Source organism: Carassius auratus, unplaced genomic scaffold (genome assembly GCF_003368295.1).
Source record: "Carassius auratus strain Wakin unplaced genomic scaffold, ASM336829v1 scaf_tig00034654, whole genome shotgun sequence".
NCBI classification, from domain to species: domain Eukaryota; kingdom Metazoa; phylum Chordata; class Actinopteri; order Cypriniformes; family Cyprinidae; genus Carassius; species Carassius auratus.
The window spans coordinates 137416-162675 of NW_020526169.1; the positions used below are offsets into that span (position 1 = coordinate 137416).

At 35.2% G+C, this 25260-nt stretch overlaps 2 protein-coding genes across 2 annotated transcripts in view; one reads left to right on the forward strand and one right to left on the reverse strand.

Annotated features, from left to right (window-relative positions):
- LOC113081632 (VPS10 domain-containing receptor SorCS3-like) overlaps positions 1-25260 on the forward strand; it is a 119484-nt gene that overhangs the window by 68456 nt on the left and 25768 nt on the right. Inside the window, 9 exon segments of the mRNA XM_026253648.1 lie at positions 6180-6269; positions 6724-6903; positions 9668-9814; positions 13953-14055; positions 15953-16029; positions 17098-17189; positions 18481-18588; positions 19537-19654; positions 19733-19866. Coding sequence (XP_026109433.1) covers positions 6180-6269; positions 6724-6903; positions 9668-9814; positions 13953-14055; positions 15953-16029; positions 17098-17189; positions 18481-18588; positions 19537-19654; positions 19733-19866 — 1049 coding nt within the window.
- LOC113081631 (zinc finger BED domain-containing protein 1-like) lies at positions 2854-6163 on the reverse strand. Its single transcript, XM_026253647.1, has 3 exons — positions 4640-6163; positions 3800-4404; positions 2854-3709 (listed from the first exon to the last, which is right to left on the reverse strand). Exons 1-3 carry the CDS (start codon positions 5490-5492, stop codon positions 3278-3280), a joined length of 1890 nt encoding a protein of 629 aa, XP_026109432.1. The 5' UTR covers positions 5493-6163; the 3' UTR covers positions 2854-3277.

The following is a 25260-nucleotide window of genomic DNA, read 5'->3' on the forward strand; positions in this document are numbered from 1 at the left end:
GATCCAGAAAGAGCAACATGGTCTTTTCAACCACACATAATTATTTCTGTGTTAAAAACATTTAGATAACAGAAGTACTGGAATAAAAGTTTATAGTATGGGTATAAACACTTATTCTCTCTATAGTAGCGAGAAAAAAAAAAAAGAATGGCAATGTCCTCTTTTTAAAACCATTTACAGTAAAAAAAAAAAAAAAAGTATTTGTCATTGAATTGTTCATTCAAAAGATTCTAATTGAGAAACAGGTCTTTATGAATTAAGACACTGACTTTTTTCGGCATTTTTTATTTTGTTCAAATGAATATTTGTTTTAAAAGACTTAAGCAATGAACATTTAGTCAGAACCACTAGTAAATTATGTTACTAAAACATTAATTAAAATAGAAGTTTAATTTCATAAAGTACTAGTTGATGTCAAAATGCACCTACATTTTTTGCATTTTGTGTTTTTCAGATGAATAAAATATTTTTTTTCCCCATACATTTTATAGAGGATTTCTTAATTAAAAAGTCGTTTTCGTGAGCCCAGTCTCTTGTCTCTTCTCGTCACACCCCTAATATATATATATTGTTTCTTTACTCTGAAGCATCTTCTGCTTTTAAAGTAAGGGAAACATGTCAACTGGCATCATTTAATTGTTTTTGGAATTTTATAATGACATCTACAGTTAATTAAAGTCAATCAATGTGGCCAAAATAAAAAGTACAATGATAACAGTGCAACTCTTTGCCATTGGTCTTTGAGATAAGGACTTCCTTAAACAACTGATCTGTTGGGATTTCTCAGTGTGTTCCCACTGTGAAATGCTCTGTTATTCCTGTTGCCACTCACTTATAAATTGTAGAATGTGGAACACAGTGTGTGATATATATATATATATATATATATATATATATATATATATATATATATATATATATATATATATATATATATATATATATATATATATGAAACTAACTATAACAAGGCCCTCTGTCTATACTCCCATGGCGTTGCTGCTCATCTCCAAGTTGAACTCTGCTCATCTTTGTCACATCGTCAATGGTTGTCAATGTTAATGTTGCCTCAAATCTCCAAATCTCATTGAAAATGAATGAGTTCTGCTTGCTTTGGGCTGCAGATCATTGTCAGTGTGAATAAACCTTAAAGAAATAGATCACTAAAAAATGAACATTCTGTCATCATTTCTTTAGCCCCATGCCATTCCCAGCCAAAAACAAAAGTATTCTTAACGTCCAGACAAAGTTTGCGTGCATAAATATGTATGTATTCATGTGTCATTTTCAACTCCCTAGTGGATCATAATAATAATAATCTTATACTCAAGGGGAAAAGTCAAATGGTAATAGCCTAAATTTCCAATTCCATTTCAGGGCAGTTTTTGAATATATTAATTTCTATCTGCATGAAAACAATTCTCTTCGAAACAGTACATATCATGGTGGGGACTAGAGAATGGGCACCTAGAGAATACAAATAATTGCATCCAAAGTCATGGCCAAATTTTCAGACTGGGAATTGTAAATGACAGTATTTCCAAGCCAACGGAAAGTTTCCTCACATTGATGGCAAGTTTCAAAACATTTACTCACAACCCTCTTGGAAGTCCAACAGTAGTGCAGATAACAAGTCCTGCCAATAAGGAGTGGTGGACGTTCAACCCCAGTGTTTTGTCACGCCACATCACAGTCCAAAGAATGTGAAACAGAAAAATCGATCATCCCAATTTCTTTCGAAGTTCAACTGCCCTGGAAAGCATCGATCCTGCCCGCTCCTTCCTTCTGTTGCACGCAGAGCGGCTTTTTGGAGACACGTCGGACATGCTGTTTGTTTAGAACTTTCTCCAGACCGCCGCTCTCTTTCTCTGCCTCTCTCTCCTCATTTATTGAATGCACGTTACCGTCTAAGAAGCATAATTGTTTCTGACATATAATCAGGGAGCCATTTTATTCCCATGTTCAATTTGGAATCCTGTTGGGTGTATATATGCTCTCTAATTGAAATTATGAAAAGAGGTGGAAGGAATATTAAACATGTCTGATACTTTGGCAGGATGAAGTACCTTTTGTGCTGCGGAAGAATTCTTTCTTTCATTCTCTATTCCCTTTTGTGCAGCTGTAGATATGACAAGCTTCTGACAGTTCCTGCTCTGTATGCTAACAACCATTGTGTATTTGCTACATGTGCTATCATTAGCGCCAACAATCCCCCTCGGAGCGGGGTTGGAGCGGGTGTGTTGCTTGCGAGAATTAAAGATTTGTCTTGACAGAGAATAATGAGGGTATTGATTGTCCTACAAGATATTTACCACTCTCCACTCTTGAACTGCAAAGGGCATTGACAAACCAAAACCAAGCAGTATCCTCCAAATCATGGTGGAGGGATTTTAATGGGTCGTTCTAGACATAAGCTGCTCTATCTGTTACTGAATTAGCTTTCTGAATTTACAGCTTTGTGTAATGTGCTGTAGGAGACAGTAAGTTAATAGCGCTCATTCTCATTCAATTTGCTATGGCTCAGGGTTGCCAAGTCCATGGTTTTACCACCATAGTGCTATTTAGACAAAGGGAAACCCCGTCTCCCTTGAACATGATGTTGATAAAGCCAAACAATTGAAGGAGGGGAAAACCACAGAAAAAAATCTAGATTGGGCTAGTTTTGGGCTGGGTTTGTTTTGCAGACCTGGCAACTCTGCTATGGCTGTACACTATGACACAACTGTATGTACTGCTGGTAGAAATGGTGATAGATATTCTACTATACTGTGATAGAAACAATAACAAACAAAACCTAACAGGTTAGGTTAAAATGAACATCCCTTCTTGCTAGGGCTGTGCGATATTGAAGAAAAATGCGATATGCGATATCTTGCTAAATAATGCGATATTCGATATGCGATACGATATTTATTTTTTCTAAAATCAATTAAAATTGTATTAAGAGAAATTATATAACCAAAATTTCAAATTATTTAGGGGAAAGAAATCACTACAACTTTTGAAAGTGAACAACAGCAGTTTTTTTTATGTTGCATTAACACAAATTACATTTTAACATTACATTTAAATGTTAAAATTACATTTTAAAAATGTAAACAAACAGAAAATAAAAATATCACTAATACTTTGCTCCACTATATAGTTAGGCCTACATCAACCTGAAAACATGAACATTCAAGTAAACAAAAACACTTGAGAAACAGTTGAGTTACTTCTTTGCTCTCTTTTTGTTTTGTTTTTGCCAAGTCAGATTTTAGCATTCATGCTAAAATTGTTAAAGATTTTTGGACAAGAAAACCAGCATGTCCACTTTGTTTGGTTTCAGGGATGCACGCTGACATGTAACTACATTGCCTGATGTGCTGAAAAGTCTTTCAGATGGTGTGCTAGTGGCAGGCACACAAAGATATTTTTCCGCCAGCTTGCTTAAGTGGGGGAAATTTACCTTGTGAATTCCCCACCATGCCAAAGGGTCCTGCTCACTGTGGATTTTGGGGATCAGAATGTAGCTGTTAAATTCTGCTTCAATGGTTGCATGGTCAGAGGATTCAGAGGGAGATGTGACTGAGGTCTGTAAGAGACTTCCTAAAGACTTCTTCATCCTCTTTGTACTTGTGGCTGTGGCACTTTGACATGGCTCAGCCTCAGCACCTGACACAGCAGCACCCACTGATGATGATGATATGGCAACAGCAGGTTGTGCCTCCTAGAAAAAAAAGAAAAGGAAAATAATGATTAGTACCTCCATATTTTATTAATGAGCTCAAATCATTCTTGCTATATAAAATATTCTTACCTTCATTTCTGATTTTATCCTTAAACTAATTTCTTCCCATTGTTCCTTAGGAATGTAGTCTTTTTTGAACCTTGGATCTAAAAAAGTGGCAATGTTCAAGAGAGTTTGGGTTGCAGGATCCTCATATTTTGCCTCCATGTAGCCCAGCACTTTGGTTTTAATTGAGCATGTCAGCTCTGTGTCTTCCTCGTCAGCAGCAAGGGTTTGTGTGTTCAGTAAACGAAGAACTGGAAGTAGATAGGAAATGCTCACGTATTCTTCCCCAGACAAAGCATCTGTAAAATCTTGAAGTGGCTTCAATGCCTTGTTTACGGACTCAAGGACCTCAATGTCCTGCCAAGATGGAACCAGATGTCTTGTACTCCGATTTTCAGAGAGAACTTGTGACAGAGCCCTCTGCTGTTCCAGGATCCTTTCCATCATTTGTTGCTTAGTGCCCCATCGTGTAGGGCACTCTGTGATCAGACCATGTTCTGGCAGGTTAAGCTCTCTCTGTGCTTTCTTTAGCGCTTCTTTCTTTTTCCAGCTATGGGAAAAATGTCCCACTAGCTTTTTGCACACTCCTAGAGCACGACTGATGCGTGTGTCACATTTGACTGCATTTTCTGGATAAATAGAAATAAAATAGTTTCAATCGTTTTAATTAAGTTCTGGTTTCATATTTTTTAAACATTAATTTGAATAAATCTTACATCTATAATTTAACGTATAATTCTTTATTAATTTAAATATCATCAACACTAAAATATCTGTGACAGTATACAATAAGATGTGTTTAATAAAGTTATTATATGTTAAGATAACTAATTAAATATTCTGATATAAAAAAGTAAGACTTACCAATAGCAAGGTGCAGTCTGTGCCCGAAGCACTGTAGTCGGGGCCAACCATTTATTTCAGCCGCTTTGATCATATTGGTTGCGTTGTCAGTGGTAAAACACACTAGACGCGCCTCATTCAAATTCCAGCCAGACAAAGCCTCTCGCAGTCCCAGCGCTATGTTTTCCCCACTGTGTTCACTGGGGAAATATGCTGTCTGTAAGCACAGACTTCTCATCTTAAAGGCTTTGTCAATAAAGTGAACCGTTAAACTAATGTACGGCTCTGTTGTCCTACTGGACCAGAGGTCCGTTGTACACGCAAAATGTTCGACATCTCTCAGTTCCAACATGACACGGTCGCGAGTATGCTCGTACATTTGGGGGATAGCAATGCGTGAAAAATAGGTTCGAGAGGGAATGTTGTACCGTTTGTCGATGGTATTCATCAGGTGCAAAAACCCTGGTTTCCCGACTGTGGCGATCGGAACCATATCCTTTGCCAGATAGCGTGTAATGGCCTCGGTTATCTCTCTATGACGGCGGGAACTTACAGGATATGGTGTTATGCTTTCGAAGCTTGATGATATGGATTGTTGCTTGGGTTGGTGAACGAGGGTTGATTCACCTGAGCTTGAAGATTTTTCTGCAGAGCATAGCTGATACAAATCGTTGTGCTTTGCTTTGAGGTGACTGAACAGATTTGAAGTGTTTCCCGTTTTCGTTGCTACACGAGATTTACATGTTTTACATATAACTTCAGTCTGCATGTGGTCATCTCTTTTAAATCCAAAAAACTGCCATATCTTTGAGGTGCTTCTTCGTTTTGGCACTAAATCGTCGGCAGCAGCTGCGGATGTCTCAGGCTGGCTCATTTTATCATATTAGTTTGCTATGAGCGCGTCACTCACTGCGTGCTGGCTTGTTGATGGTCAGACGTCAGAGCAGTGAGCACGCGGGCGCTATGCGCACGCACACACACAACTAACGTCCGCGTGTCAGATGATCTGTGTCGTAAAACTATAAATAGCTTTGTATTACTTTATCATCTATCGCAAATCATTACGATATGCATATCGCGATATGCGAATTTGCGATATTTCGATATTTTCGATATATCGCACAGCCCTACTTCTTGCTGAGTTCGTTTAACCCAGGGATGTCTAATCTTGCTACTAAAGGACCAATAAAGTTTAACTCCAACACACTTTTCTCAAGACCTTGATTTGCTGGTCAAGGTGTGTTTAATGTGGAACGGAGCCAAAGTTTGAAAGCCGTCAAGGAACAGGTTTGAACACTCCTGGTTGAACTCAACAAATTTACCCAGCTCTGAGTTGCCAGTTACATTTAACAAAGCCAGCATTAGGGAGTGTATTTCGAATTACACCATTAGCGTAAAAATAAAATTACTCATACTGTTATATAAGATTTTGGTCATACCGCCCACCGCTAAACTTTTGTTTAAAGTACAAAGACAAATCAATAGTTACTGTCAATAGATTTTCCCAGTTTTGATGCCAGTTATTTGATATGTGAGAAATGTGATATTTTTCTCCATACAGGTGACGACCACTGGCAGAGCAAGCTACTATGTGTCCTATCAAAGAGAACCCTTTGTACGCATTAAAATCCCCAAATACTCCCTGCCCAAGGTAAGAGACTACCTAACCTTTTGAATGCATTAGCTAGAGTAAACAAAGTGTTTTCATTAGACAACTAGATTCAGAAGGAAGCTAGACCAGATTTTTATGATTCGATTATTTATTAGCTTTTCATCAACACTCTATAGTTACTCTGTTAACCCAGTGGTTTTGGCCTTTATAATGACACCTATTGGTGTGGATGAATGATCAAGTCAAAAGTAAAGGTTTTTAGTTACTAATGCCGAGCACGTTTCTGCACATTCTTGTTAAAGAACTGAAGTGCAAAATCTTTTCACATGGCTTGCTTTGGTCAGGTGGGCATACATTAAAACACATGTTGAACATGTAATCCTGTAGACCATGCCCACCCAGAACTAGCAGGGGTCCTTGCTAATGACTTCAGCTATCTTTTCTCTCACCCTCAGCTGTCTTTTCCCCTTCTTTTTCTTTTTCTATTTTCTAGGACATGCATATTGTGAGCACAGATCAAGGTCAGGTTTTCACTGCTGTCCAGGAGTGGAACCAGAACGATACCTACAACCTGTACATATCTGACACGCGTGGAATATACTTCACTTTGGCCCTGGAGAACGTCAGGACCAGCCGTGGGCTCGGAGGCAACAGCATGATCGACCTTTACGAGGCATAATTTCATCCCTAACTAGTTAACAAGCTAACATTAGCCTTCAAGTCAACGGCTTCATGCTAGATGCCCATTACTCCTCAGGCTGCATTAGAATTCATGTCAGACGCTACTTCTCACCCTGGCACTCAAGCACAGCCCACATTATCTAAGCCTCTGGGGAATTAGCAAGCGTAAATGAACGATAGCAATGAAGACAGAGAGATAAATTGAGTTGTAGTTAAATGTTGTCGAAGGGGGAGAGGAGAGAGATTGCTGATTCAATGGGAGCTGCTCGTGTTTTGGGTATTACTCCTTTTTAAAGGGATCCTATCACGAGGAATAAAGTTTCCCTTGATCTTTCGAGATAAGAGATTTCATTGTACCACGTAGACATATCATAAATTGTTTCCCTCTGGAGGATACCTGATTTCTTAGCCAGCTTAAGCCCTGTTAAGAAATACTGGTACTTCAGAAAAGAACAAATCTCAAATTCAAAACATTTCAAATTATCTTAATTGCTCCAAAGCACACATTTTATTATGTCTATTCAATCATTTAAAGGGTTTTTTTTTTATGTCTAAAGATCTAAAGAAGCTTTGGGAGTCTTTATTATAGGCACAAGCAGAAGTCTTAAGGATTTATTGGAGACATTTTAGAGAGAAAAAAAGGAACTCTTATAAAAGCTGATAAAAGAAAATAGCATACAACAAGTGAGACTAAGTGAAAGGAAGTGCCTTTCTCTCTATCATTTTCTCCTGTTGTCTCTCTTCCTCTGTTTTTTAAACACCTCTCAGCGGTAGTCTGCATTATACTTCTTTTGGGTCAGTGGCATTGTTCTGTTCTCTTCTTTTGATAAGAGTAGGCTATTAGACTTTTTTAAATCTCCTACCAAGTATGAAGTACTAAAGTGAAGTTTTTTTTTTTTTTCAGGAATAATCAGGTATATATTTATATTGTTCTAAATGTAATTAAATAAAAGCATTTTCTTTTATATATATATATATATATATATATATATATATATATATATATATATATATATATATATATATATATATATATATATATATATATACCTTCATGATTTGCATTCATTTATATGCTAAATAATAAAATCATTACTCATAGTGTACCACAATCGTCAATAAATATTATTTTGTGAGTATAAATCCACACCAGAAGTGTCAATATCTCAAGATCGATCCACCTGTCTGTGGCCAGCACTCTCACACTGCCTGTAGTTTTTCTGTAAGAATAGATTTGTCAGTTGAGTTCAAGGAAACCATTCCTCCTTCAAGACATTAAGACATTAACATTTGAATACAGTCACTCTTAGCATATACTATATCATATTGCTTTAAAATTAGCAGCCTTTACCAAGCACACTTTTTTATTTTATTTTATTTTTTATTTTATTTTATTTTTTATGAGAAATGAAACATTCGCTTCCCTTGTCCAGGGAGCTAAAAATAGTCTCCATTACTGAGTGCCATCAAGGATGGTTTCATTAATGCATTGGTTATGATGCATCTCCCCACTTTTGTGCCAAGGCTGGCTCAATGCATGGTCACCCTGCCAATACTGAATCAGCAGTCCATCCATATCTCTAATAGATTGCAGCAGCCTTCATTAATGCTCATTGAAACCTGGCTTTTTTTCACTGAAGCTCCAGTTGGAGCCTAAGTTTAGATGTGGTCCGTGACTGGACGTTTGTCATATTTATCTCTCTATTGATCAGCGAAAAGTGGGGTTGCTTTACTGTTATATATTTTTTAGAACAGTAGTGATTGATAATGCATATTTTGGTTCTGGCACACACTTCTTTGGTGTTGGCATCAGTGGCCTGCTGCCTTGTATGCAAAGTACACACACTGCTTACCTTGGCAACACTAGAATTAAATGATACACTACTGTTTACAAGTTTGAAGTCAGTTTTTTTAACATTAATATTTTATCCAGCAAGGAGTCATTAAATTGATCAAAAGTGGCAGTAAAAACTTTTACATTTCCAAAATAAAATAAAAAATAAAATAATATTTAGCAACTTTTTTTCTCGCACAGTGCTACACACACACACACACATGCACATTTTACTCTTGTTTTAAACCGTAGTATTTCAGGCTAGAGATCTTTGCTTTGTTTGCTCAGTTGCTCTTTTGATTATTTGCATAGTGCTGAACACGCACTCGTGATGAATTCTTTGTAAACACGATTGAGCAGCTGATCCGCTCACTGAAGCATGGCCCGATTTGCAGAGCATGCTGAATATGAACCGCTCTACCACAACCAGTACATCCATCTTCTTCCTGGAGAACATTGGAACGGAGAGATGGAAGCTAAAGGATAATAAATAATTACCGCTGTGATTGACACGTCTGGCCAGCGGAGGAGGGAACCCCATTAGCCGTGTCCATCCAATGCGGCTCCGTCACTGGGACACTGTCAAATGCAGTCCCTATTAGTGCCACTTACAGACTCGGACCCTGCCTTAGAGCATGCTCCGCTAGCAGGACGCGATTTAAAACGGGTCGCTAGCACCACTGTCACCATTCAATATTGCTAAGTTTGGGCTTGTTTTAAGCCGAGGATGAGCAGCCTGGCACTGGGTTAGATGCTTGTCAGCTAGAGTAATACAATGTTAGCGAGCTTGGGCTTTCATAGAGTGGGCGCTAGTGTCTGCGTAATTAAGAGGCTTTAGTAGATGACAGTCCGAAGCACTGTAATGGTCAATGTAGATGTTCATGTTCATATTTGTATCGTATTTCTTCCCCCATGTTCCCAGGTAGCAGGGATTGAAGGTATGCTCATTGCTAATAGGAAGGTGGAGAACCAGGTGAAGACGTACATTACTTACAACAAGGGCCGAGACTGGAGGCTTTTGCAGGCGCCCACTACTGACCTGGCAGGAAATCCCATTCATTGTGTGCTGGTAAGATATATTTTTGTGAACTATTCATTTACCTTAGTCAGTTTGATATTCACATTAATCATAGCTAAAATATATACAATTGTTTTATTTTATTTTATAACAAATTTATTTTATTAGTGAGCAAACTCTTCCTTTAACTCGGTCAGTATATTATTACAGTTATGCATTACTAAAGTATATACAATTATGTCATGTCATTTTATTTTGTTTTTGTTTAATATTGTTTTTGTTTTTATATCTGTTTTGTTTGGTTTCTTTATTTTTTATCAGTCAGTGAACTATAATTTTAACTTGGTCGGTGTGTTATTCATATTTTTTATTTTTATTTTAATGTTTGTTTTATTTTTAAAGTATTATTTTCTTTATTTTACAACCATTTTTATTAGTGATTTAACTGTTCATTGTAACTTCGTTCGTTGTTATTCATGTCAGTCATTACTGAAATTATTTATTTAGTTATTTTATTTTATGCCAAGTTTTATTAGTAAGTGAACTATTCCTTTAAGTTGGTCTGTTTTTTTATTTTATTTTTATTTATTTATTTATTTATTTATTTGATTTGATTTGATTTGATTTGATTTGATTTGATTTGATTTGATTTGATTTGATTTGATTTATGGGCCAGTTTGTTATTTCTGGGAATACAAAAGAAATCTAGACGAATTTTGGAAATATCATTTATTTATTTATTTATTTGTTTTTGCATGCGGCTAGCTTAACTGTCTAATTCTTTCAGCGTAATATTCTTTCTCCAACAGATCTGATTAAAGGCAACAGACACTGTAAAGCATAATTAGCGACGATATTAGATCTACTCAAGTAATACATTTTCATAATTTGTAAATGGGAAATAGTTTCAGGGTATTGAAATGCACAGAGAATCATTAATATTTAGCAGCCATATCATGTTTAGAGGCACAAGAAAAACATCAAGGCCAAAGAAACACACGCAGAAAGCTCCAGCAGACTGAAGAGGCTGTAATAGTCCTCTGCTTTGACACTCTCATTAGCCTCCTATAATCCTTACGATTACCGACTCGAAATCCTGTTGCCTTTGCCGTCCATGTAATAATGTCAAGCCACCTATTGAGGGGATGAAAAGGACAATCTGTGGTGCATGGAGAGCAGATTCTGGTTTTGTTATGTAGGAGGTCGCAGGAGAGTTGCTTCTCTGCTTTAATGTCAGATCCCTGTCTTTTGCCGGTAATGACTGTAAAAGGCAATTAGCGTTCACGGCCCTCTCGACAGAGGGCACTCCATACATGAATACATTATATTATTTGTCCCATTTTGGGTGGAAACCACAGTCGATATGTTATTGTTATTCATCTGAGCTTTTCAAGGTGTTATCTTCCTAGTGTTGGATAAATGAGTACATGATACCCACTGTTGCACTCAGTAATAAAACATCACGCCTACCCTTTATTGCAAAACCAGACACATACTTCTACAAGTCATGGCTGGAGGCTGTTTACATTTGTAAGCATCGGAGCTACGTGTTATTTCTGAGTATTTACTAACCCACAGACCAATCAGCTGGAAGATTGAGGCTACAATTCAGCAACAGTAAAAAAAAAAAAAATCTGATTCTGATGAGAAAAATAAAGTAGACAATTTGGTAACACTTTACTTTAAGCTGTCTTTGTTACATCTGACATTATACACACCAGTGTTAATTTCGTTGACTAAATATTTTCGTCATTATTTTCATCACGAATATATTTTTGCGGACGAAAACGAAACGAAAACTAAAAAAGAAGGCACTGATGGAGACTAAAACTATGACTAAATTGATTGACATTATAGTCAACGAATAAAGGACGAGACGAAAATAGACTGTGACGAAAATCAAATCAGCAGACGGGAGAGATGCGAGGAATGAGCAAAAGAACCGGCAAAACGGAACAGACTGCATGAGAGAAGAGAACCAATCAGAGCCTGACTTATTGAGACGTGAAGCGAAGGTTTTCAGTTTTTAAATGAGCTCCCGGGAAGACGACATTCGAAGAGGTGATGTCTAAAAGAGCGACAAAATGTCCACAGCTAACTTCACGTTTGACGACGAACAAAACAAAACAAAGTGTAAAGCATGCGGAGCGCTCATTCGTGGCAAGAACACAACCAATTTGAAAAGACATTTACAGACAAGCCACCCGGACATTTTCTCAAATGTAATTTCACAACGATGTTCTTTTGTTTATTGGGCTAAGCAAAATTGGAAGACTGCAGTGCGTAAATGTTGTAGCATTAAATATTACAAACTGAAAAGTACTTTAAAATAGCCCCTATCAAGTTAGATGAGAGCACAATACTAATACGTAATATTATGATACATACATTTGATTAATACTAATGTTTAGTATATTTTATAATGTTCTACTTGTTGACAATATCACAAATATTTCTATATTAGTCATGTGAAACGTGAATGTTCACATCCTATCATTATACATACAAATCTTGCAATATTGTAGTATTTAAAACATACAATATTGCTAGACAAATGAATACCTTATAAAATCTTGTTACTTTTTTTATCCACCCAACTTATTAAATATTTACTTTAAATGTATGCAGTTATTGTTCAGCTCAGCTGTAAGCTTTAAGGTCCTGGACCTAACTTTATTTTTCTTTTATTGATGGTCAATTGGCAGCTAGTTATTGTTTACATTATCATGACAGTGTTTGTTGCTGCATAAAAGCTTTTGAATCGAAATATAGACACAGTTGTGTTGAAATAAAGTTGAATTTGTGTTTTATATATTTTGGTTAAGTTTGTTTCCTATACCAGCTGTAAAAAATTGTCTATTAAATCTGTTACTGATTTTAGTCTTATTTTAGTCGACTAAAATACCAAGCAATTTTAGTCGACTAAAATACCAAGCAATTTTAGTCGACTAAAATAAGACTAAAATTAAAACAAATCAGATGACTAAAACTTGACTAAAACTAAAAAGAATTATAGTCAAAAGACTAAGACTAAAACTAAATTAAAATTTCGTGTCAAAATTAACACTGATACACACTATAATAATAATAAACTATACATAATTACATGCAAGTAACCTTTAGCCAAACCCTAATTCTAAGCCAAAGCATATAGTAAGTGCATGTAGTTAATTAATATTACTCAGTACTTACATTTATAATTACACTTTAACAAAGAAACCTTAATTTTTTTTTTTTTTTTTTTTTTTTTGAGTGAACAATTGCCTTTACTATTAAGTGGCTGTACCACGTGATAGAAACTGAAATAGAGCATCCGCTATGTGCCATCAGCTGCTTCCAGTGCAGACAGCTGATCATAATGAGCACGATTTAGTTTTGACGAGCCATGTCACAGCATAGTGTTATGCTGCTCTCCAATCTGGGAAATCAACTTCCTACTTTGAAAAGTATAATAGAATCCCACTTAAACTTGGAAACTTGGAAACATAAATTCATCCCTCAAGACATTGTGTACCTTTTCAGCACCCAGGGAGAACATAATAGGCAAACAAAATACATCAACAAGTCATACAGTAGTGCTTACATTATGCGCTCTTCTATTACATATATTTTTTTTTAACAAATCTTAGCAGAGACCAGTGTTATCCTGTATGCTGATAATGATGCACCTATAGAACATGTTAACATTGCAGAGCAAAGTTTATTCTCTGTAATTTGGTTGCCAGACAACTTCTTTGTTAGAACATTCTACATCTGAATTTAAACAGAATGCAGAATTATTCCCACAGAAGCTATTATTTCCTAAATTCTGTTTGTGTTGCCTTTATATCGTCCTTTAACTTGATTGGCTGAGTTTGCTTTGTAGATTTATCGTCTTGATTTACCTGAACTGTGTTATTTTGTTTACACGTGGATCTCCGACGGCGAGATTAACGGTATCCAGTATGCAATGGATCACCCAGCATTATCCGTGTTTCTCCAGGGTCATGACAGTGAATTATGGGAGTTGCTTCTGTATTATGAATTGTGTCATAAAGTCGCCTGCATTATAGCCAAGGCAGCAGTACTCGTGAGCTTATTGTCTTAGACTTTCTCATGCCTGCGGGATCACGTCGGCTCCTTTTGATTGACAGCTACATAATAGCTTTGTTGTGGCTAATGGAGGATGTGTCACTTTCTCTCTGCTCAGCCGTTTTGCTCGCTGCACCTACAACTGCAGATGTCAGAGAACCCGTACCTCTCAGGCTCCATTTCCACCAAGAGCTCGGTGCCGGGAGTCATCGTGGCTACAGGTAAATGAAAACACGAGCGGCATGTGTGGGACTGTCATGTTCGGCCGTTGTTTGTTGTGTTGGCGTCTTTCTAAGAAACGTAAACATTGCTTGTTACGTCAGGCTGGTCACTAAGGATGCTTTTATGCCAGAGCTTTTGCTGCAGACTCTCATGTTTGTTTGCAGTCAGCGTTTGGTCGTTTAGTTGGTGTGAAAGTGGATTTTGGCTCCAAAATAAAATGTAATTTGGAGTACGACTCAGCTTGTTTATGAGTAAATCATCCTAAATCACAAATACAAACAACTTTTAAATGGATAGTTCACCTGACAATAAAAATTATTTACTTGCCCTCATGCCGTCTTAAACCAATTTCTGTCTTCATTTTGAGAAATGTGGACGTCAGTGGTGGACAAACGTTTTTGGTTACCAACATACTTCAAAAATACTGCTTTTGTTCTAAAGAGAAAAAAAAAATATAATGTTTGGAATGACATGAGGTTGACAATTTTAATAATTTTGGGGTGAATTCTAATCATCTCTGATGTAGGCCTATATTTTGCATCTTTGACCTCTCATGGTCAGTTTGGTTCAAGAGACCCCAAACTTTTGAACAGTAGTATATCTTGTAATTGTAATTTTGTTTTATTTTATTTTATTTTTAGCTATTCCTGTGATATGTAATATGTAAAACTATTCTATTGTTAATCTACTTAAATACCTACAACTATTTTATTTTAAAGTTCGTATACAGCCTTGCGACAATATGCTCCACCTAATAGGCTCCTCTTTATTGGTGGATAATATATATATATATATATATATATAACCTGTATTCATGATTGTAGACCACATATTTGTAAAATTAATATATTAAAAAAAAATACTTTGAGCACCAAGTGCTTTTACATAAACTTTCAAAACCCCCCCCCCAAAAAAAAAAAAAAAAAAAAATTGTTTGTTTATGTTTATTAAAGCCTTTTTCTTCACATCTTCAGTCTACTTTTGGCCAAGCAAGCACACCAAGTGTTTATTTTATATACAGTTTTGAAATAGCCCTTCGTTTTAAATATACAAAACTTCTTTAAACATGAACAGCTCTCTCATTTCACATTCCCAGTGGGTTTGCTGTTTAAGTTGTCAGTTGAAGGAAACAAACTCATTTCTCACAGGCAACTCAAGGACGTACAATCACTTCCCCTCTGTTCATTGTGACAGTCTTAGAAAAGAGCAACACCAAAAAAGTGGAGAAGACTGCGGGAGGGTTTATGCTAGTCATGATGTTTGTGTGCGTAGGTGTAAAACAACACAACTACGATACACAAGAATGGAAGTTGTGGCACTCACCTTTTCATTATCTTGTTCTCTCTTTTGTAATTCATAGTCGTTTGAGAAAAAAAAATGCACCAAATGAGACAATGATGACAGTGTAAAAGTATGGAGATTTAAAATGAGTATGGGTAGCATAGCTCAAATCATTTGGTCTTGGATGAGACATTTGATAAGAAGTGTTTGAATTCATACTGTGGTGCTTGATTTTTAATTTCAGACTTTTGTGTCTTGGCAATCCTGAGCACAGTGTGACACATCACATTTTTTCTTCTCAAAACCTCCATTTAACCTCATTGTTGTGGAAGCAACCTTTTTTTTGTCCAGTGTGATTGTGTGTCAGGATTGTGCGCTCATGAACATGCGAGTCAGAACTGAGTTTGTTTGTATGTATGTTGTGAGTATATTAAGTTTGTATGAGCATGGATTGAGCAAATATTGAACCATGCTGTCTGACCTCAGTTACAAAAGCTGCTTATTCAAGTACAAATACACATTTGTCGATTTATGAATTTTGAATGTGCTATGCTGGTGTTTGACATTGTTTCATTATTTAACACAATTATTTTTCGGATTTGGTTCGTTTCCCAGGAAATATTGGGTCGGAGCTGTCTTACAATAATGTGGCGATGTTCATTTCATCAGATGCAGGCAATAACTGGAGACAGGTACGGCTGGTTCACACTGGTTCATACTTCCCGTTTTAGCCACTTGATAGCAAGAACATTTTTCCAAGTAAACTCACCGAGGGTTTTTAATTGTGATATACTCATGTCGAGTAACCAGCAAAAAATAACGGATGTGGCGCATTCAATGCTGATAATCCATTAAATGCATTATAAGACCATGAAGCATAATGCTATTGTGAATTCACAAGTTACGATTCAATTAAATATGCATTATGCTTTAATTATATACATGCATGTAGGTTACGTACGTGCTTTTCAGAGCGGCTCCATTCACAGTAAATGCTGCTCCACACAAACTGTTATCATTTACATGTGTGGAGCGTCTAAAACTCCATCTCTGAATATTGTTGTGAGTTTGCATTTATTATGAACGCAACGTGCGCCATGTCATCATATTTGTAAGGTAAATAATTTATAAACCCACCCAAACACATAAGAACACATCAATATCTTTCTCATTTTGCTAACTGTTTATTGCGATTTAAAAATATAAGTTTTTAAAAACAGGCTTTTGGCACCTTCTGCAGTCTCTATAATGTATAATGTAGATTAGCTCTATTGTTTATAATACATTATGTATTTTATGTATTTGTGTAAAGACTATTGTCTGCTTAGGTATATTTTTATTACCACAAAAAAAAATAACGAATTGTCCGATTACTCAATTAATGGTCAGAATAGTCAACCAATTACTCAATTACCAAAAGTAGTTGTTACTGACAGTCATAATCTTGATCTTGTATTAACCACAAACCTTATATTTCAGTCATTATACCAAAAACACATTTAAAATAGTCCATTGATTCAGAAAAATGGAACTGTAAGTGCTTAAATGCTAACTTTGGCTTGGTTTTGTCCTTCAAAAACATGTCATCTCTGTAGAACTCCATCGCAAAAACCGAAAGGTTAACCCAGAGTACAAAAGCTAGAAAAACTTCTGTATGACTGTGACAAAAAAGTGCACAAATGTCTACGCAAAAATGCCCTCTTGAGCCTATTTGTGCAATAAAATGAAAATAACCCCATGTTGTTCTTCCAATGATGCAGATTTTTGAAGAAGAGCACAACGTGTGGTTTTTGGACAAAGGTGGAGCTTTGGTTGCCGTGAAGCAGCCCACTGTGCCCACTAGACATCTTTGGTAGGTGAAAATAAGCTTGCTTCTGCCAGGTTTATTCATGCTGGTTTGGAGAAATTCTGCTTCAGTTACTACAGTTGGAGCTCCATCTGTCTTACAGGGTCGGTTCTGTAGTATTAAGATCATTGAGGGGAAAAAAAATCAATCGTCGGGTTGGTGTAGATCGAACATGCTCTCCACACAAACAAAAATGAAACGGCAGGACACAAAGGCTGCCAAATAACAGATTGGAATCAGTTTTTACATGGCGCACCATGGGAAGTGTTCCATATTAAAGCTTCCCACTTATCCCCCCGAGTTCACACATTGGTTCCCTCTTCAAATTGGCTGACCCTGGTTTTGCTTCAGTGATGTTTAATCCTCCAGAGTCTCAAATCTTTTCTCTCTTATCACTCAAAGCATTTGGCTTTAGTTTTAGGTCCACTGAAGTGTGGCACCTTCATTTTTTTAGTTCTCTTAAACAACTCAAGCGAAAAGTAAGTGGAGACACAAATGTGTAGGGCAGTCGTGTCATTTCCTGCAAGCATGACTTCAAATAACAGCCTTCACTGTATGTTCTCTTAATGGATACATGTCAACACTAACTCCGACTGTTGCTTTTATCAGACCCGAGAGGACTTGGAAGCAGTGCCATTGTGCATCGTTGCAACCTTGTCACACATGCTAGCCTACTGTTTGCACCTGTGAAATGATGTTGAAAAGCTGTCAGAAAGTATCATGATCAGACCTGAAAGAAGAAAGCTCTACAGCTTTTGCTTGCTTCTGTTCCCTTCCACACTTGTAGACGTTTCTTCTATGTTTTGATGTTGCTTCTGGTTTTCTTCGACCTCTGCTTTATTGTACTTTTACTGGGTTTTATGTATCTCTGTTTTTTGTTCGCATCTTATTCCCGTTAAAAGATTATTTAAATTATAGTTCAGCCATAATTGAAACTTCATTATCGTTCACTTACACTTCAAAATTGCGTGGTGTGCTGGGTAGTAACTGAGTAGATGTAATCTGGCAATACGATACAAAAGATTATCCTATTTAAATCAATATGATAAACAAGTTAGGTTGAAAGTAATCTAAAAGTAATCTAAAAAGTAGTCTGGTTATATTACCAAAAATGTGTAATCTAATGGATTACATTACTAACTGCAATTGTTTTTATGTACAGTAATCTGGAATCAGTAACAGACTACAATTTACTAAAAAGTAAATTAAAGTAATCTGCCCTGCACTGGATGCACAACATTAATTTGTTTGTAGTTTGTCATCCATTGACATTTGAACATCTCAATGTCTTCCGCAGGATCAGTTTTGATGAAGGTCGTCAGTGGACGCGTCACAGTTTCTCAGCCATGCCGCTCTTCGTGGACGGTGTTCTGGTGGAGGCAGGGGCAGAAAATCAGATCATGACGTAAGTCTATAGAGGTTTAATTTTGACAACCGTCTATCTCTCACACACGCACACAGAGCCTGTGTGTCCTCATTATGTCCTATTTATTACAGAAGAATAGATTCCTCTGAGCTCTAAAACCTGTTCGTTCAAGAGATACTCTTGTGAGGAAAGGTTAATTAATCAGACACTTAAGCTAATGTTGTTAGTCTCAGTGAACCAATAACACTTCTCGTTGTGTCTCAGTGCTGGTCTGTAGTTTAATAGGGTTGTATCATACTTTTTAATTATTACTTTGAACACAAATTAAAAAAAAAAAAAAAAAAAGTCTTGTAGCAATAGGATTGAAAGACAGGACTGAATTTAACTGGAAATTATTGGTAAAAGTAAACTATACAAGAGGAATCTGCAGAGCAGTAGGTGCTACACAGATAGAGACAGCACAAGATTTGGTAACCTCTCACACATTTTCATTTTACATTGTGTCTCAGTATTACTTCACTTTATGAAGTGGTTTCATAGTCTTTTTCATAAATCTTTGTTATGTTACTTGCCGTGCTCACACTGATTAAAACAAGGGAATTAAATAACTGCTAATAAGAATCACATAAGAAGTATTTGATTATGTATTTTAAATGATATTTGTGTGTGTGTGTTATCCAGTTTAGTCAAGAAAGTATTATATCAAACTTCATTTAGAAAAGAATGAACTACACATGGCATTGTTCACTCTAAATTCATATAATGCTACTATCCCCATATTGTCCAATTTATAGGATACAGGGAGCGATTTCAGACCTAACTAATGAAGTAACCCAGGAATGCTCAATCCAGCCTCTGGAGATGTACCTTTTTGCTTAAAGTTTAATTCCAGCGCTTACACATCTGGGCCAGCTAATGAAAGTGTCCTGCTTCACTTAAAAATGAGTGCGCTCTATGAGAATTAAACATTTCTTTGTCAATTGGCAGGTTTTTTGGACACTTCAGTCATCGTTCTGAATGGCAGCTTATCAAAATTGACTACAAGCCCATACTCACCAGAAGGTGCACAGAGGGAGACTACCAAACCTGGCACCTGCATAACCAGGTAAAACGAAAAACATGCAAACACACAATTTTGAAATCGCAATATCGGTTGCAACTGACTTAGATAGGGTTTTTTTAGGGTGAGCCATGCATAATGGGTCAAAAGCAGATCTACATGAAGCGTCGTCCTGGAAACTACTGCATGGTTGGATGGGACAACTCCAGGATCCTGTCTGCAGAACCCTGTATTTGCAGAGCGCACGACTTTGAATGGTGAGTTTACAGCACACACCAAATGAACACAGCTAAAGATGCACCCATCATCAGTGATTTCCTGCAGGTGTATCTTTTCTCGTGATTCTAGAAGAATTGTCTTGAGCAGTTTAATTTACTTTAGACTGACTGTGTTATTAATTTGATCTGACTCCAATTAAAGAAGGTCTCAAATGTAGACTGATTCTAATTATATGCTGATCATCATTTTAGATGTGATCTTAATTTAGATATTTGATTATTATTATAGGGTATGGTTCATTCAGTTTTCTAGTCTCACGGTCTTACGAACTGGCTACCATAATCAGAGTTTACAACTAATATGATTGAGTTTGGCCGCCACATGCTTGCTCAAAACAAAATAGTTTAGCAATGTGCAACACATTTCTACATTTATTTAGTTAGGTTGTATTAAATTGATTAAAAGTGGCATTAAAACATTTACTGTATAATGGTATACAATATTTGTATTTCAAATAAATTAATTTTTTTTGTTATTTATTTTCATTAAAAATCCAGCATTACAGTTTCCACCAAAATAAGAATCAGCAACTGTTTCTAAAATTGATAATGTGTCTTCAGCAGCAAATCCAGAAATTAGAATGTTTTCTGAAGGATCATATAATGCATTAAAATGGAAAAAAAAAATTAAATTGTAATAATATTTCACATTATTGTTTATTTTATTTAATGGTTTATTTAAAAGGGGACAGTGCAATTTCATAAAACACATGAACAAACATGGTTAAAAAAGCCAGAATTAGCCAAAAGGCTATTTTTCATGTGTAGTCTTGAAATAAAGCATTAAAATACGAACAAAAATATACTATTATATTACTATTTTTACTGTATTTATTCAAACCGTTCAAACGGAGCAAGACCTGAAACTCCTGTAAACATAAGGTGAGGTCTACATTTTCTGTTGTTTTGTGCACTACTCTGCTCTTTCGGTGGGATCACATGTATTTATAAAACTGCCTGGCCTTCATGTTCTGTTCACTTGTGATCCGGGAGCTGTTTTCAAAGATCTCAGAATAGACTTAGTGCTTCTACACCAGTGGACTGGTTGACCTCCTCTGTAGGGTCAGTATATGTGGGAAAGGTTTCTTATTGAGGATCAAGATGCATGGATTCAGACTGTCTCTGGGCTTTTAAAGGCCGCAGGGCTGAGAGAAGAAAAGAAGATTGAGGTTCATCATAGTCTGTTGTTGCCCGTCTGGAGGTTGTCTTATAAATACCTCAGGATCTACTTCAGGATTTATCACATTCACAGACCAAGTGTTTTATCTTCTGCCAACAATGCACAGTGTATCCTTACTTTGTCTTGAATATGTTCTCCTGTTCTGCTTGATATTGTTTTGCAGCAAATAGTACAGTTACAAGTCTCAGTGAAGAGATCCTAACATGCTTTCAGATATGTGTTCATTTGTGTTCTCTATATGCCAGTAGTGCCCAGAATGCCTTTTGACATTTTTTGTGCGTCTTTAATTTGCCCAGTACTTTGATTCCAATACTAGAATTTTTCATTAAGCAATGTTTTGTTCAAAATATGAAAAGAATGGACACCCTAAAAAGATGAACGCCTTGCTAGGACCCTCCTTCTAAAATATGACAAAAGCTAAATCTTTCTTTCTTTTTGCTTTTTCCCAGAAGTATGTGAATATATCTTTTAGAAAGCAGTGTCACTTTTTTTTTTCCAGTGTCACTGAAATTTCACCCTCTTCTCTTAAAGGTCTGTGACATTCACTGATTAAGAATGTCAGAAGGAGGTTTTATATATATAATAAACTCAGATTTTTCTGATTTGCTGTGGCATGAAGCATAACTACGTAAGAACAGATGAAAAACTGATCATATAAAGAACTGATCATAACCTCATTTGATAATCAAGTGGATTTTGGATGATAGTAGTGAAATCTTTCCGTTTTTACAGAACACTTCTTGACTTTAACTTGAAAAAGTTAACAAAATCATTTTATTTTACAAATAAATTAGTTTCATAATAAAATGATTCCCCCGAAATTCTAGCAAATACCACTCACTGTAAGAGACAGCACAAATAATGTAGTTAGTTCAGTAATCGTGAAAAAAACTTGACTGTACATTCATTGATTATCTTGATTATATGATTTTGCACGTAACATATTACTGCCAGACTCTCTATATGTCTAGACTATTACCTGCATTACCTACTGTAATACCTATTGACATCACAGTAATCTTCTCTTGAAAACTAAATCTGTAATTCAACTTCTGTCCAATAGTTACATTCCAATTAGTTTATATAAAAGCCAGAGCTGCAGCACATCATAAAACATGTATTTCTTGTTTTTATTTTTATATCAGGGGAAATCATTATAATATGTCAACTTAACAAGAAAATGAACATGATGTTATTTTTGCTGTTTTGTTTTTGACGGGCGGTTAAGAAAGGAAAGCAATTAGGACATGCATACTACACCCAAACCTACATGTTTCAAATTTCAGAGTTCAGAATTGCAACTATATATATATATATATATATATATATATATATATATATATATATATATATATATATAGTTGCAATTCTGAACTCTGAAATTTGAAACATGTAGGTTTGGGTGTAGTATGCATGTCCTAATTGCTTTTCCTTTCTATATATATATATATATATATATATATATATATATATATATATATATACATATATATATATATATATATATATATATATATATATATATATATATATATATATATATATATATATATATATATATATATATATATATATATATACACCTATCAAGAGGCTTTTTTAACTTCAAGCCATTAATTAGAGTTTGAATATATTTAGGATTTTGCTAGAACAGAAGAGTTTCTCTCTCTCTCTCTCTCTCTCTCTCTCTCTCTATTGGTGTAAACAATTTAAATAACAATAATTCATAGTTATTGCAATGCAATTTTTGTATTTAATTTATTTTTGTTCTTTTGTGATTTGTTGGTGTAATAGTCTGGATGATACAGACATGACAAACTAAACAGATTTAATTTGCATGCTAATTCATTTTAAAAATGTAACTCAGTTCTCTGTTTATCTTAAATTAACCAGATACAGCCTTGTTTCTGAATTAGAAAAACTAGCAGTTTAATTAAGTCCATTAGCTTCTGTGATATTTTGTTTTCATGTATTCATTGTCCAGATCAGTTCGGCCCACCGGTACATATTTCTTCCTGCAGTTTTAAGATAGGAACATGCTTGAAAAACAAAACAACGTTTCCTAACTTCACTGTGATTCACAGAACTTTTAATTGCAAAAAAACAACTTGTGACATGATACGCAGAGTAATTATTCTGTGGAATATAATATGTTGTCTCTTTCCATTAGCTCTGATACAGAGAGCTCATCTTATAATTGTTATTGCTTTAGGTTGTGGTGTAAGAATTAAAAACACATCTTTTTGTCTGCAGATATAAAATATGTGATACTAACAGAAGAACAAAATAACATCTGTAATGCAGTTTTAGCAAAGACAACTGTAATTAAGATTGTTTTTTTTTTATTATTATTTTTTTTTACATTTTATAATAATAATTGCAGTATAGTATATATATATATATGTGTGTGTGTGTGTGTGTGTGTGTGTGCATTGCCATATCCAGGGTTTGAAATTTAGTGAGGTCCGGGATGGGGTTACAAATTGTGCTATAATAACCAATACAAATACAACTCATTATATACACTGAACACTTTAAAAGAGACAGACATGTAGATGAAAACTGTTACATTATACCATATTCATTGCATCAAAAAAAAAAAAAAAAAAAAACTATTGGGTGGATAATTTTTCAGTATGCAATGATAACATTACTTTATTCATTTTTGTTAAAAAAAAATTGATTACTTTGTCTAGTGCTCTTATGAATATTTTTTTGCATTACTTTGTGAAAATGTACTACTACTATATACCCTACCGAATGAAATAGCATAGACTTTTTCATGCCTAGTGTTTTCGTAGGCTATTTCATTTCATTATGTTACCTACTTGTTCTAGATCTGTGTACTACTAGTGTCAAATGCTATTGTTTTTGACAGTGTTGATAACATTTCTGATGAATAATATGATATTTTTTGTGTTTGCCTTACCGAATGTGTATCCTGTCAGCAGTAACCTGTCTGTGGGCTTTTTTATTTTAATTTTTAGTTCAAGCGCTGATGCAGTGTTGCCAGATATTGCTATAAAAAACAAAAAAAAATGTTTAAAATATTTTAGATAAGATAAGATAAAGATAAAGATATCCCTGACACTGATCTGAAACTTCCCAGTTGATTAACTTTTTAAAGTGTCAAATTAATTGAAAAGCAACTGGCAGGAGCTATGCCTGCACCCTCACCCTCGTTCAATCCACCCATGTCTGGCAGCCATCTTTTTCATATCACAGACGCTAAACATTCTTGCAAACTGTCTAAACTGAATTATACATGTCATGCAAACATTCATATGAGGAGTTTTAGTCAGGAAATTAGTCATTCAGATCATTGGAACCTCAGTGACCTCGTTTTTACCTATTTTTAAACAAATATTGTTTACCATCAAACAATCAACACTTTACACTGTGCATTTAGGGTAGTGTTTAAATACTAATATAATTGCACTTTTTTATTTATTTATATTGTATATATTTCATATTTGCAAGTAATTATTCCACATTACGGGTAAATTATAATAGATAATAATAGATCTCAAGAATGATAACAATAATGTTACTGTTACATTTCTGTAATAAGAACTTAATCATATATATTTCAATTTATATTAAAATGTGTTTTTATAAGTATTGTCTCTATGTAATAAAATGTCAATGTGGTCTTGAGAAAAAAGAAAATAAAAGAAAAAAAAAACTTTTTTTTATTGTTAAAAGTGATGTTGTAATTCTGCAACAGTGGGCTTTACAGGGATTACCAATACTAGCACCAAGCATTTTACAGAACAACTGAGTTTCAGTTTGATTATGATATAAATGAGAGTGACATAGAAGCACATCTTTTATAAGTTATAGTTAAAAGATCAGAGGTTCCTTTAATTTTTGGATACATACATCATGATCTGAGAGTAGCTTTATTAGATGTCATTACTAAACCAGTCTGTGTTTTGCAAACTGTAATTCAGAAACTCCATTTCTTCTTACTTATGTAAGATCAAAGGAAATTGAATGTTAACTTGTATTAGCAAGTCCAAAATCATACATTATAGCAAAATCCACTTCAAAGATGATCATTAACTCTTTACTGAAGGACATATGTTTTAGTTTTCAAAATTAAGGCAAAGCTAATTTATTTATGCATTTTTTTATATAAAACAAACAAGAAAGCACAATGACAATGATACAAAACCCAGTGTAAAAAAGTT